The following is a 15,377-nucleotide window of genomic DNA, read 5'->3' as shown; positions in this document are numbered from 1 at the left end:
GCCCCACTGCAGTCCCTCATGAATGCAGCAGCCAGAATTATCCACTGCTCCCATCGCTCCACCACGGCAGATTCCCTCCACTGGCTTCCTATCCAGTCCAGAATCAGATTCAAGATACTGTGTCTGACCTACAAATCTGTCCACAAAACCTGTCCAACCTACATTTCCGATCTTACTCAGAGGTACACACCTAGCCGCTCACTCCGCTCTTCCAATGAACTTCGCCTAACCGCCCCCCCCCCCCCCCCCCCGCGCATCACCCAGGCCCATGCACGCCTCCAGGACTTCTCAAGAGCTGCTCCAACACTATGGAACTCCCTACCTCCACCCATTAGGGCAGCCCCCTCCTTCAACATCTTCAAGAAAGCCCTCAAAACTCACCTTTTCACTCTGGCCTACTACCCCTCACAAGTGCTCTAAACCCACAGCTGAACTCTGGTCCCCTACCGTTCGTGTCCTTACCTCTCCCTCTAGATTGTAAGCCTTTGGGCAGGGTCCTCCTCCTTTTGTGTCCTACCTGATCTTGCACCTCCATTACTGTGAACCCATGCTATGCATCTGAGTGAACCTAACTTGCCTAATCTCCATGCTCCATCCAGTGACTGACTAAGCATTACCTTGTACTCATACTATGCTGTGTGATCTGGTTTTCTTGTATTCCTGTATTGTCATATTGCTGTATGTCACCCCTAAATATTGTCTGTAACCTAAATTAATGTTCAGCGCTGCGTAATATGTTGGCGCTTTATAAATACAATAAATAATAATAATAATAAATGTTGAATGCTGTAGTTTTATGTTTTCTACCCACATATGAGATACAGTTAATTTGACTACAGTTCCTCCTTTAAGAGACTCAAAGATCCTTTAAATAAAAAAAGATTTATACATTCCTGGGGCTTCCTCCAGCCCCATATGCTCTGATCACTCCCACACTGCTGTCCTCAGTCTTCTGCAGCACCGGTACCGGGTCCCCGCACTTCCGTCAGTCGGCTCCAGTCTACGCAGGAGAAGTACGCTCTTTGCATATCTCTCCAGCAGTTACTGGAAAGATAAGTAGAGGGCGCACTTCTCTTACGTCAGACTGGCTCCGAGTGACGGAAGTGCGGGGACCCGGTACCGGTGCTGCAGAAGACTGAGGACGGCGGTGTGGGAGCGATCGGAGCATATGGGGCTGGAGGAAGCCCCAGGAATGTATAAATCTTTTTATTTAAACAAGCTCTGGTACACTTTAAACAGAAATAAAAATGATAGCCTCTTGATTTTCTTTCAAGTAATCCTGTAGATTACTGTAATGTAAACTGGCGCATACTATACAGCTTTACTACCACAACAGTGCTTTTAAATTATTATTTTTTTTATTATTTTTAGACCAGAGAAGAATGACTGAAATTACTGGTCATCTCATTAAAATAAGACTGGGGGATCTTGAGCGTGTGAAAACCAAAGATGGAAAGGAAGTAAGTGGCATTATTTTTAGTCTTGTTATTGATTTCCGTGAATTTTGCTCATATGTTCTTGGTTACACGGTGATCTTCCTGAAGCATTTCTATAAGCAGAATATAAAACCCTCTCCAGAGGTTGCTCAGGGGTTGCCTTCTGGGCAAAAGTGTGAGCGATATATACATAAATAGCTGTCTTTTCACTGAACATTCTGCACCTATCAGTCGCTGCCCTGAGAACGTTATTACTGTTTGCAATGTGACACAATCCCCAGGGGGCAGCTACGGACTGGCAGAAAATAGACTCTGCTGCCCTTATTAAGAGTGAATCACACCATTAAGTACTGTGTGGGGGGATCAGCTGATGGCTTATTTCTGAGTGTATCTCTCAGAGCACATCTGATCTTTGCAATGTAATGCTGTATGTGGGAGCCTATAAAATGTTGTGTTTCTGCTAAGGCTACTGTATCTGTATACTGCTATTTCTACCTGTCGGCGTTCTTGCTGTTAGCTCCATTATCAAATGCAGTCTATATTTAGCTCAACATCACTTTTATTAAACTAGCCAGGCCCATAAAACACGGACAGACCAAAGAGATTACATGGGTGGTGGGGCTACAGTTTTGTTTTCAGTTGCATGGCTCCTAGATTTAAAAATGTACTCTCTGATGCATGACTGCTGGGGCTATAACTTTGCTCTCAGTTGTATGGCTCAAAGGGCTACCACTTTGCTCTTAGCCACATTCAGTACATAGCTGCCAGGGTTACATGTGCATGACTGCTAGAGGTACAGCTTTGCTCCCAGTTGTCTGCCTGCTAGGGCTGAAACATTGCTCTCAGCTGCGTGATTTTTGGGGCTAGCTTGCTCACAGTGGTATGACTATTAGGGCTACAGTTTTTCTCCTGTTTGTGTGGATGTAAGGCAGAGCTGGGCCAAGGCAGAGGCTTGGGAGGCACCAGCCTCTGACCATCTCTTGCACAGTCTCATCTCTGATTCCCGCTAATGGCACCACTAGAAGGAGTAAGAGAGATGACCCTGTGCAACAGACAAGGCTGAAGAGTGATCATTGGGGGGAGTTGTCATTGGGGATGTTGTCTGTAAGCTTCCATACTGGGGGCACGCCTGACTATCTGTGCTGGGGATGGGGGCTGCTAATAATGGGGGACATCTGATTATTCTGGGGAGGCACATCTGGTTAGCTATACTGTGGAACAGATGGCTATCTATACTGGGTTTTGGCGGCTACCTAATACTGGTGGAACTTCTGGCTATCTGTGCTGGGAAGGGGGGCTGCTGATACAGGGAGAACCGCTGCCTATCTATGCTGGCTTGGGGGACAGCCTAATTCTGGGAGCACTGGCTGGGGGGGGGGGGGGGGGTGTGACCTAATACTGTGTGCATCTGGCTACCTATACTTGGGAGGCATCATTGGGGTTGGGGGGCACACTTAGGAATCCTCTGGTGCGGGAGAACTTTGTCCCGCCCTACAGTTGGAAATACCACCTATCTCCCAGTTGCATTGATGCTAGGGTTTCAGATCATGGCAAACTATAATGTCATTCAGACAGAGCCTTCTTTCTCAATCTTGTTATCCCTCCATCTTCTCTGTCTCAAGTATTTGTTAATATTACAGGTTTTGTTGTACGATTGGGAGGGTTGCCTGTATTGTTCTTGTTTCTCCTTGGAAACCATGTGTATACTATATTAAATATATAGCAATGTTGGAGATGGTGCAGTCCTATCAATAAACATGTGAAAAGTTATATGCATTTTATCAGATTTCTGTTGGCTTAATAATGTTTGTGTGTAAAAATCAGAAACTATTCAGTGTGTAGCGTTTCACAGTATTCGGGGGATATAGAAAGGAACTTGTGTTAGGGCTGGCGCACACCAGAGCGGGTCATGAGCGTTTTTAAAAACGCTTGGTGATAGAAAACTGCTTGGCTAATGTATTTCAATGGGCCGGTGCACACCAGAGCGGTTCATTTTTTCCCCAAACGCAAACTCGGGGGCTGCAGCATTTCTGAAGCGTTTCTGCCTCAATGTTAAAGTATAGGAAAGTGGAAAACCGCTCTGAAAAATGCTAGATCTGAGAGGTTTTCCAGGCGTTTGTCACAGAAGTTGTTCAGTAACAGCTTAACTGTAACAATATATGACATCCGCTGACTACACAAAAACGCTCCCAAAAACGCTAGGCATGTTTAGAAAACCTCTCTAAACATGCCTAGAATCGCTCTGAAAATCTGTTTCAAAAACCTCTAGCGTTTTGTGGATCTGCTAGAGGTTTTCGGTGTGCACTGGCCCTTACTGTGATTCTGTCCTTGGCAGGGTCATCATCAGTTAGGGTATCTCTGTTTCTAGGTCTGTATTGTGCCTAAATAATGTGTGTGTACAGGAGAGTGTTCTGATAAAAATCCTTATTGTGATCTACTCTGGTCTCAGCATGCAGGTGGCATATACTCCAGACTAGAAGCTCAGGTCAAAACGTCTGTCCAGTCTACCACCCGCCAAGGTAACACAGAGAGGAGCCTCAGGTAGGACTTCAAATAGCACTACTTACTGTTTGTCAATGGCCACTGAAAGCATTATGCAGATACAAACACAAATGGGTTTCTGAAGGAATGGGCAGTAATTTAAAGAAAACCCGAGGTGGGTTTTCAAATTCCTAATTGCACACAGAGGCTGGGTGTGTATATAATGCCCAGCCTCTGTTGCTATATTGTTCTCCCCCAGACCCCCTCTGCTTGTCCCCATAAATCAAACTGCCGTTCTAGCGACACGCAGCATATCGATAGCCGGCTGTTTACATTGCCACTGTTGCCGCTTCGCCGCCTCCTCCATATCGCCGTTCCCCACCTGTGTCCCGTCCCTCCCCACTGATTGGAGGGAAGAGACGCAGGCGGGGAGCGGCGATATGGAGGAGGCGGGGGAGCGGCGAGAGTGACAGTGGCCATGTAAACAGCCGGCTATCAACACGCTGCGTGTGTATGCAGACCCAGCCTCTGTGTGCAATTGAGAATTTTAAAACCCACCTCGGGTTCTCTTTAAAGCCTTTAGCATAGTGGGAAGAGACTTTGTGCGCTGGCAATCTGACATTAGAAGTAGAAAATTAAAGAACTGTATATAATTTAAAGAAATTATCCAAAGTCCCATTCACTTGCATTAGTTATGAACCATGAATTTTTTTCTCAATATTAGTTATTCCTGTGTGACCTTTATTTAAAGTGGCCCTCCAGTGTAAAACTAAACCCATGCTATTGGCACAGGCAGCAAAAGTTATAACAGAGTAGCTACAAAAAAATGCCTAAAAACTGACCACTTGTGCCATAAAATCCAGGTTTCTGTGGTTTGCCACGCCCCTTTTGTGAAAACTGCCATGGCAGTGTCCTTCCTTTGCAGATACTGCTAAGAGATTGTCATCTGTGGGTGGAAGGTGACTCAGTGTGGTCTGAGGGGTACTTTGTTTCTGTGCCACTGAGTCGGCCGATTTGTAGTACAGTGTGCTGCATTTTAGAGCTGCCACATTGCTTTCCTGTTGGTTAAAGAGACTCTGTAACAACAAAAACCTCCCCTGGGGGGTACTCACCTCGGGTGGGGGAAGCCTCCGGATCCTAATGAGGCTTCCCACGCCGTCCTCTGTCCCACGGGGGTCTCGCCGCAGCCCTCCGAACAGCCGGCGACTGTGCCGACTGTCAGTTCAATATTTACCTTTGCTGGCTCCAGCGGGGGCGCTGTGGCGACTTTCGGCACGGAAATAGACGGAAATACCCGATCTCCGTCGGGTCCGCTCTACTGCGCAGGCGCCGGAAACTTGCGCCTGCGCAGTAGAGCAGACCCGACGGCGATCGGGTATTTCCGCCTACTTCGGCGCCGAGAGGCATCAGAGCGCCTGCGCAGGAGCCAGGAAGGTAAATATTGCGTCACCGCTGCACGGAGGGCTACAGCGAGACCCCCGAGGGACGCAGGACGGCGTGGGAAGCCTCATTAGGATCCTGCGGCTTCCCCCACCCGAGGTGAGTACCCCCCAGGGGCCGTTTTGTCGTTACAGTTCCTCTTTAAAGCAAATCCGAGATGAAAAACTAACTATAACAAGTAACTTGTCTATATATCTTATCTAAAGTTTAGATGGTTTACACAGCAAGTCTAGCTGAAAACAGCTTCAACAGTTTATGATTAGTTATTCCTGTGATACGAGGGCAGCCATGTTCTGTTTGTCACAGGCTAAGGGCTGGAGATGCTATCAGCTTGCCTGTGTGTAAATTCAGTCCCCTCTCCTCCTCCCCTCTGCCTCTGAAATCAATGGCTAGCAACCTCCTCCTGCCCAGACTGAGCTTCCATAAGCCCTTGCTACAGTGCCAAGGAACAAAAGGAGTTGTGGGCGAGGCTTGATTAGTTTATAGGGAATTAAAGTATTAAAACAAAACACAGTATTTGGCTTGAGGAATGCCCTATAAACTATATGAAAGGAACACAATTATGCAATGAGTAAAAGTTTATCTCAGATGCACTTTTAATTAGCCAGCCATTGCTGCACTGGATTAAAAAAAAAAAGTCACAATAATTCTGGCTCTTTTACACTTTGAAATGTACAGAGGAGGTCTACATTAAACACTGCCATCATCTGTGGGGGGGTCACCAAGGGAAAGCTGGGAAAGGGGTGGGCAATTTGTGGTGGCCGTCAGTTTTGCTGGAAGGTGCCATCACTTTTAAGGGTCATTCACATTGCCGTATTTCCATATTGCGGCAACGCGTGTGGGAGGCAGACACGCACTAACATCAGGAGTGCATAGACTGCTCTGTCTTACATGCGTTGTGAACCAGTGCGGTCCGCAAACACATGCTTCAAGCATTTTTTTTTTTAAGCAAAACGCGTGGCTGACCCATTCGCTACAAGTGAATGGGATGAACAACGCATAGAAACGCAGATTGCGTGCGATCATACGCATTGTGTTCCGTTGGCACGGCCTTCTGCGGGTTGTTATGTGAACGAGGCCTAAGTAAGTACTGTGTTCAGCTTCCTCTCAAAATTGTTGTAGAGATACTTATTCTCGAATCTTAAATAAGCAATATAAAGTTTCCTTTAGTAAAGATCACATTATCCACCACTAAAATATCTTCATGAAAGGATCACGGGATTGTAGTAAAATGGTTGTACATAAAACCTTTTCCTTTTGGTAGGGTTTTTCGGTTAAACTGTTAAAAAAAAAAAAACCGTAATAGTAGAATGTACTAATTGTAATACCTTGAAGTATATTTAATAGTCATTAAGTAAATAAAGATAAGTGGAGATAAGTTTTTAGTATGCTTTGCTAGCGAGGTGCTAAAAAGATATTGGGGAAGGTGTGCTATGGCACCACTACAGTAGACTCTCATTCTAGTAAACTCTGATATAGTAAACTCAGTGTTCATCATATCCCAACAAATGTGTATAAATAATATGACCAATTCTGATATAGTAAACTACTTTTCCTGGTCCCCTGGAGATTACTATACAGGGATTCTATTGTATTAGTTTCAAGAGTATTATGGCCATGGTCCCTCCCTGTGGCTGCCTGTTAAGCCATGGCCCCTCTCTGCATATAAAAGAATACTAGCCTTGCTGCAGCTTTAAGACTTGCCATCATAGCTATAGATATGTGAAACGAACCAAACATCTTCGTTTAGATGGAGGTGTTATTTTCTGCCTTCTTGTGACTTGTGCCTGGGTTATTTTATTTAGTGCTGTGTGTTGTTCCTCACATTCTGGTTCACTCGGTCAAGCTAATATGAGGGGAGTGATGTTACTTGGAGGTTGAAGTATTTATCTCAGTGTTTAGCTGCCTCCGATATTAGTATGTTGGCTGGGCTCCTGCTTAACAACAATGAGTGTAGTTTCCCTTATTAATTCTGATACACTAGAAGCACATACCCCTCCAACTGGATGTGGCTTCGGCAGTTAAAGATGAACTCCAGTGAAAATAATGCTTAATTTTTACAATAATTATGTAGAAATGATTTAGTTTGCTCATTGTAAAATCTTTCCTCCCCAGTAATTTACATTCTGACATTTTTACTGCTGACAGGTGATGTCACTGGAAGTAGTTGCTGCTTGCTTCTTTGGCAGTTGGGAACAGCTGTTATTTCCCACAATGCAACAAGGGGTTTCACCACAAAATCAGCAATACAGAGCCCCCTGATGATCTGTTTGAGAAGGGGGGGGGACCATCTACTGATTGGGATGAAGTTCAATTCTTGGTTACGGTTTCTCTTTAAGCTGCACACTTTCTCCCAGAAAGCAATGTGCCTCTGTTTCAAAGAGGCGTTAAAGGGCTGATTAACACCAGCTCACATGATCAAAAATATGTAGAGTATTAAATCCTAGTGTTCTGGTATTGCATCATTGGGGGATTTACCTGGACTTTTTAGACCGAATACTTGTGGATGGAAACACGCTAAGGAAAGCCTGATATTTTATTACAATAGTAACCGTTTCTTTTTCTTTGCAGGTCTAAACCTCGTTTTGGAACAGCGCGTACAACATGAATGTGCACTGCTTAGACTCTGGGGGGCCTAATAATTTGTCCATATGGACAGCTGAAGTATTTATTAATAGTTTCTCTTGCTTGGCAAGTTTTCTGCTGTTTGGAATGCTGCTAGGACAAATTGGCAGAAGTTCTAATCTAGCTGTAAATTTGTTTTTTAATAAAAAAAGCAAAAAAACAAATATCCGGTTTTTAATTTTATTGTTCAATTAAAGGGGATCAGTAGCTAATTAACACAATTCAGAGTAATGGAACACAATATGTACAGCAAACAATTATAATAGATATACTTGTGATCCCTCTGCACAAGTTCACATATCTTATATATTGGATCCATCCAATAATTCCATAGTCATAAATGTTGCCTGAATGAGAAGTAAACACAAGCAGACTGCTATGTTGTGTTCCTCGTAAACTGTTACTTTGAAGTCCTTGGCTATACTGTACAATATCATATGGATCCTGTTTGTGATCAGGACACCAAGTGGAGTCCACTTAGCTTAACAGTGTATTCAGAAACCTGCACAATCTTACAGAGGCTCTATGATGAAAACTAGGCTACTGGAATAACCCTGGTTGCATGTACCTAATAGCATCAGACACTAAGCGTTTTTTTTAAATGTACTAATGTCTGCTTCAAAGGTATGCAGAGATCCTGCCCATCACATTTCAAACTAGGCAACGTGTCTTCCTCCTCTGCTGACTCAGGCTGTGCTGTGTAATAGTATTTCTCCATGCTGAGACTGTACAGGCGATGCAAGCTTTTTAGCAAGTGCTGGGGAACATGATAGCACTGGAAGCAGACGGAGCCGAGCCCAGGGTAAACAAGTAATTTCTTTTCTTATTTCTTTATTTATGATCTTCCACAGCACTGGCTGAGCAGCCTCTACCTGCATTCCAATGTCCTGTACAGATTCAGGAGGAAGAGCTGTTACAACGCAGCAGAGGGTGAGGACACACAGGATCTATGCATATGCTGCCTAAAACTTTTCAAGCAGACATTTAAAGAAAATGCTTAATATCTGATCTTCCTAATATTGGGTATATGCTACCAGGGTTATCCCATTAGCCTAATGTTCGCCATAGTGCCCCTTTAAGCTGTAACAATAGTGTACTGTAACATTTTAGCCATAACAGTAGTATATGGTACCATGTTAGCCATCAGTTAAGGCGGGAAGCTTTGAATCTGAATGATTCCATTTATTGGAATAACTGCATTACATAGTTTGTATAACACACAGTAAAATGTACATGTGTTGTGTGCCCATGGACATTTTACAGCTATTTGGTGAATATACCCTCTCATGCTTTGACTTATTCATTTTCCATTCAGCTTTTAATTGATGGAGGTTTAGGCTTTTCTGAAACCCAGGTCCTGCTATGTGTTTATCTGACTGTATATTTTATTCTTGGGCAGGGCTATCCAACTCCAGTTCTTGAGGGCCAAATCCATGCCCATTGTTTAGAATGGACAGTTCTACTAAACTGAGCCTTTCCTGATTCAGTCCCATCAATTAATTTGAGCTGTTCCAAAAAAAAATGTGTGAGGACTTTGGCCCTCAAGAAGTGGAGTGAACTGGGGTAATAAAAGCTTTGAAACTCATGCATCCCCAGTATTATGGTATTAATCCCCAGCTTTATGGTATTAGAATACATTTTGGCCTTTTTAAGTGAAGGCTGTTTTCTGCTTTGAGTCTTCAACTACAGGGAAACTCTGATGGCAGATACATGACAGGTAAGTTCATCTATTTATAAATATGGCGATCTACTATAAACTTTCAATAAATAAGAGGAATAGAGAAATGGTGGCATGCATAAAATGCTCATAATTATCAAGAGCTTTCAGCAAACAAATTGCCCCATAATTTCTGTAGGTAGGTCTGCATGGAAGTTTCTGGATAAAGGATGACTATTACATTGCTGAAACAGAGGCTGTAAGATGTGAATCACTTAGAAGAATAGATATTTTAAGAAATGTGGCATTTCTTTATTCTTCCTCCAGAAATGTTGCAGTAATGGAAACCTTTTCTTGTTCAGGAACTTCTGTATCAGCGGTGACTGTGTTTGTAGGCTCAGGAACTTGTGGTTCAGTAGCCTCTCTATCAGCGTTGACTGTGTCTATAGATTTAGAATCTTGTGGTTCCGTAGCCTCTCTATCAGCGGTGACTGGGTCTGTAGTCTCAGAATCTTGTGATTCAGTAGCCTCTGTATCAGCGGTGACTGGGTCTGTAGACTCAGGATCTTGTGATTCAGTAGCCTCTCTATCAGCGGTGACTGGGTCTGTAGGCTCAGGATCTTGTGATTCAGTAGCCTCTGTATCAGCGGTGACTGGGTCTGTAGTCTCGGGAACTTTATTTGTCTCTTTATCCTCATTAGCAGGATCCTAAAGATAAAACAAGTGTTTTTCACAATGGGTTAATAAGTCTGGGATCTCTACAGCTGTTTAGCTTGATCCTTCTGGCCCTAAACGTCAGTAATGAGAATTGTCTGTATTGGCCCCAACGATCAGATTCACACCAATCATGGAGCCAATTCAGGATGCCTAAAATTAAATGACCATTAATATAATCACTTTTAAAGGTACCATACATGTTTTAATTTGCAAGTAAATATACAGGATGCTTGATTTCCCAAAATTCAGCCATTTGAGACCACATCATTGAGATAAGGCTACTGTGGGAGCTCTCCTGCTTCTCCCCAATATAAACCTCAAACTCTATACTGGTCTTAGCTGAGCTTCATTGTAAATAGTTTAACTACTATGCTTTGATTAACCAGTTCACCCCCAAGGGTTTTTATCCTAACGGACCAGAGCAATTTTCAGTTGTCAGCGCTCCTCCCTTTTATTCCCTAATAACTTTATTACTACTTATCACAAGAAAATGATCTATACCTCGTTTTTTTCGCCACCAATTAGGCTTTCTGTGGATAGTACATTTTGCTAAGAATTTTTTTATTCTAAATGCATTTTAATGAGAAAAACAGAAAAAAAAATCATTCTTTCTCAGTGTTCAGCCTTTATAGTTTTAAAATTAAACATTCTCCTGTGGATAAAACAAACACGTTTTATTTTCCCAGTGGTCCCGATAATTAAACCGTTTAGATTATGTCCCTACCACAATGTATGGCGACAGTATATTATTTTGAAATATAAGTGGTTATTTTTCTGTTTGTTCTGGCCATAATTACAAGCCCCTATGTAATAAATTAAAATTAATTTTCCCCCATAAAATATAGAATAAAAAAAGCTGAGTCCCTAAGGCAACTATTTATTTATTTTTTTTAAGCTGATTTTTTTTTTACAAGTGTTTTTTTGGGGGGGGAGGGTTAGAAGTGTAATTTTATTAATGATGTGTATATACTTGAAAATGTATGTATTTTGTAGGTGTAATATACTTTTTGGCCACAAGATGGCGCTAGTGAACACTCATAGGCCGTGTTCATTTTTTTTTTTTTTTTTTTTTTTTTTACACTTTATTAAACTGTTACATTTCCTGTTTATGCGAATGGATGTAGCCGCTGTTCGCGGTCACGTCCATTCACTCCAGGCACTGCGATTGGGTAGAGGACTGTTCGGTCCTCTTCCCCAATCACCCAGCACGGGATCCCGACGGTAATGGCGGCGGTAGCGGCGGACACACGGCGGTAGCAGCGGCGGGAATGCGCGACGTATTAAAACGTCATGTTGCTGTTAATAGCGGTAAGCATGACGTTTTAATACGTTAGGATGGCGGTAAATGGTTAAGGCTAGTTTCACACCAGGACGTTGCGTTTTAGGGGACGTTAAGGTCGCATAACGTGCCGTTAACGCTACGCCTGGTGGTGTTGGAGCAGGACGCTACCAAGAGCCGCGTTACAAGCAGCTCTTGGTGCGCCTGCTCTGTCGGAGGCACTGCGGAGACCACGTGAGCGGAGCTCTCCGCATCACGTGGTCCCACCAGCCAATCAGCGGCCGCTCCAAGAAGAAAACACTGCAAGTGCAGTGAATATTAAGTAGCCATGTGCCTGGCTACGTAGCGGCCTCTCCCCGCCTCCTCTCCGCCCCCAAAATATAAAAAAAAAAACCACCCGTACTGAGCATGTGCAAACAGTCTAACGCGGCTTCGCCGTGTGTATTGTACTGCATGCAGTACGTTATCAGGACGTGCTGCGTTACAATGTAACGCAACGTGGGCACTGTGAACAGCCCATTGATTTTTCATTGCTGTGCGTTACAGGCTGCACTAATGTGCGCCTGTAAAACGTCTCACTGTGAAAGCAGCCTAAAATGTATAAGAGAATAAAATATGACAGTACAGGACATAAAAGTAAACCTGAGGTGAAAATAAAATGAAAAAAAAAATTAGTTAGCCTCCTACTCCTATTTTTTTTTCTTCTAAATATCCCATGATTTTATTTATATATACATTTGAAAAGTAGCCTGAGGCTAGATTCACAGTGGGACGTTGCGTTTTGATGCCACGTTAAAGTCGCACCGCAAGCTTACAACGCAACGCGCCCAAAAAGTGGCAACGCAGCGTTACCGTCGCATACAGCAGATACAGTAAAATATACAGGCAATAAAAAGTATGCTTCCAAGTCATTACTGAGCATGTGCAAACAGTCCAACGCAGCTAATAACGTGTATAACGCACTGCATGCAGTACTTTTACTTAACGTGCAGCGTTAGGCAACAACGCAACGTGTGCACTGTGAACAGGGCATTGATTTTTCATTGCAGTGAGTTATTCTGCATTAAATGCTGTTTTAACGCGCGACTTTAACGTCCCACTGTGAACTTAGCCTGAATGTTTTATTTTCTTTGCTCAATGTCAGTCTATAAAATGTCCTAGAGCTAAAATACTATTGACCTTTTTCTATTTCTCTCCTGCCCAAAGAATTTGTAGTGTGACAGGAAAACCTTTATAGCTGTAATGAGATTTACTATCTTCCCCGACAAGGCAGAAGCAGTCACTTGCATGCATGAATGAACTCTTTCAGGCAGCAAAATAAAACAAACATCCAGGTTATATATGTTTTGCACTGTATATACACTTATCTCATATCATGTCTCCTTCTGGTACACTTTAAATAAATATATAACTAGTAGACCCAGCCCGTTTAAAAACGGGCTCTAGGTCTACAGCCGCCGCTCCCTGGTCCCAGCTGTCAGTTACTGTAAACACATGCGCAGTAACAAAAATCCTGGGACACAGGGACAAAACTGCTGGACTCAGTGACACTTGGGTTTTATTAGGTAGGAGGCCTCTTGCACACTGCAAGCAATTCAGATTCAGATTCCGCTTTTTAATCAGTTTTTACCTCCGATTCAGATTCAGATTTGCAGTGTGCAAGGAGTAAACTGCAAATCTGAATCTGAATCGGAAGTAAAAACAGATTAAAAAGCGGAATCTGAATCTGAATTGCTTGCAGTGTGCAAGAGGCCGGATGTATATTAAATAAATGGAGTATAAATAAGTAAATGGAGTCCCAGGTAATTATCTCACCAACACAGCGTCTTCGTCACTGTCGCAGGGCTCCCAGGATACCACATATTCAACAATGGTCTCCTCCGTCACTGTTTGCTGCGGGTGTACCGTGGTTTTCTGGACTGAAGAATCTGTATTGATGCTCAGTTCAGCTCCACTGCCATAAAGACAAACAGACTATACATATAAATTGTCACTGATAACACTGCATTTTATTAGCCATACACTGAGCCTTAAAGTGGATCCGAGATGAAAAACTAACTATGACAAGTAACTTGTTAACTAAAGATTAGATAGTTTACACAGCAAAGCTAGCTGCAAACAGCTTCAACAGTTTCATGTTTGTTTATTCCTGTGATACAATGACAGCGGCCATGTTTTGTTTGTCACATTACACACAGGCAAGCTGCAACTGCATCTCCAGCCCTCAGCTCACTCCCCTCTCCTGCTTCTCCCTCCTGTCTGCCTCCAAAATCAATGGCTAGTAACCTCCTCCTCTTCCTGCCCAGACTGAGCTCCCTTAAAGTGAACTAAGCAGCTCCTGGCTTCAAATAGCTGCAAGGGCTGCCATTGTTCAGAAGCTCAGCCCCTGCTGTTTTACAACTAGCATTGTCCAGGCTAGGTGTGAAATTCTTCAACTGTAACTGATGTTTTCTGTTTGAGGTGATTTCTTATCTGTGTTCAACAATCTCCTGCTCAGCGACCTCAGGTCCTTTGCGGACGGACAAAATGGCTATTTTAACCCTTAGATGTAAAAAAAATGAGGTAAATTGAAAGTTTTTTTAATAATAAACCACATTTTTAGAATGCAATTTTTATTTGCTATAGAGCTGCCCTGGGTGTTAAAAATGATGCTCGGTTCACTTTAAGCCCTTGCTACATGGAGTGCCAATGCACTTTGAGCTGTGGGCTAGGCTTGTTTAGTTTATAGGGAATTAGAGTATTAAAACAAAAAAAAATATATATTTGGCTTGAGGAATGCCCTATAAACTAAGGAACACAATTATGAAATGAGTAAAAGTTTATCTCGGATCCACTTTAAGGTAACAAGCTTTACACTGCATGGGAAAAAAAGGCTTCGGAAAAATTCCAGCCTAACAGCTTTTTCACTGAAAAGCTTTTCACCATGGTTCTCACTTATTCTGTATCCGCAGAGTGGCATCTCAAAACTTAAAGGGGAACTGAAGTAAGAGGTATATGGAGGCTGCCATATTTATTTCCTTTTAATCAATACCAGTTGCCTGGCAGCCCTGCTGGTCTATTTCTCTGCAGTAGTATCTGAATAACACCAGAAACAAGCATGCACCTAATCTTGTCAGATCTGACTTTAAAGTCTGAAACACCTGATCTGCTGCATGCTTGTTCAGGGGCTATGGCTAATAATATTAGAGGCAGAGGATCAGCAGGGCTGCCAGGCAACTGGTATTGATTAAAAGGAAATAAATATGGCAGCCTCCGTATAACTCTTACTTCAGTTCCCCTTTAATCTGTAATTATTTCCTTTGTACTGTTTCATCATCTGTTCACTGCATTATGTATAAACACTGTATAAAGAGGAACCAAAGTACGAAAAAAAAATCTTTAATTCATAGGGGAGGGAGGGAGGGAGGGAGGGAGAGAGAGAGAGAGAGTGTGCAAAGATGGTGATTAGCTCTCCTGCCAGCACTGATTGTGCTCCCCAGAGTTCAGGAGCATCACCCCCTCCAGGGATAACACTACGGAGTGCGGGCGCTACGCCCCATCCAGGGATCTAACTGCAGATTACGGGAGCAGCACTCCTTCCAGCAGGGGTGTTTCTAGACTTTATCAATCCACGCAAGAAGTTCTGTGTTCCCCCCCCCCCCAAAAGACAGACACTACGAAAAACATTTTATGAAAAAATGATTGAAAGGACCACTATAGAGAAAAATGATAAAATGTATAATAAATACATATAAGGTGTACG

At 43.1% G+C, this 15,377-nt stretch overlaps 2 protein-coding genes across 12 annotated transcripts in view; one reads left to right on the top strand and one right to left on the bottom strand.

The window, feature by feature from the left end:
* Positions 1-8,146, top strand: part of SANBR (SANT and BTB domain regulator of CSR) — a 97,221-nt gene extending 89,075 nt beyond the window's left edge. For all 11 annotated transcript variants that reach the window (XM_068232395.1, XM_068232394.1, XM_068232397.1 and 8 more), the window contains 3 exons: positions 1,372-1,460; positions 3,886-3,977; positions 7,929-8,146. In XM_068232395.1, the coding sequence (XP_068088496.1) occupies positions 1,372-1,460; positions 3,886-3,977; positions 7,929-7,965 (218 nt within the window). In that variant the 3' untranslated portion in view covers positions 7,966-8,146. The remainder of the gene's footprint in view (positions 1-1,371; positions 1,461-3,885; positions 3,978-7,928) is intronic.
* Positions 8,147-8,184: 38 nt separating this feature from the next.
* LOC137504243 (protocadherin Fat 4-like) overlaps positions 8,185-15,377 on the bottom strand; it is a 162,106-nt gene continuing 154,913 nt past the window's right edge. The window contains exons 40-41 of the mRNA XM_068232389.1: positions 13,451-13,589; positions 8,185-10,347 (exon numbers count right to left, since the gene is read on the bottom strand). Coding sequence (XP_068088490.1) covers positions 9,952-10,347; positions 13,451-13,589 — 535 coding nt within the window. The 3' untranslated portion in view covers positions 8,185-9,951. The remainder of the gene's footprint in view (positions 10,348-13,450; positions 13,590-15,377) is intronic.

Source organism: Hyperolius riggenbachi, chromosome 4 (genome assembly GCF_040937935.1).
Source record: "Hyperolius riggenbachi isolate aHypRig1 chromosome 4, aHypRig1.pri, whole genome shotgun sequence".
NCBI lineage: Eukaryota > Metazoa > Chordata > Amphibia > Anura > Hyperoliidae > Hyperolius > Hyperolius riggenbachi.
Note: the sequence above shows the minus strand (reverse complement) of the source record. Positions and strands in the feature narration are given on the sequence as shown.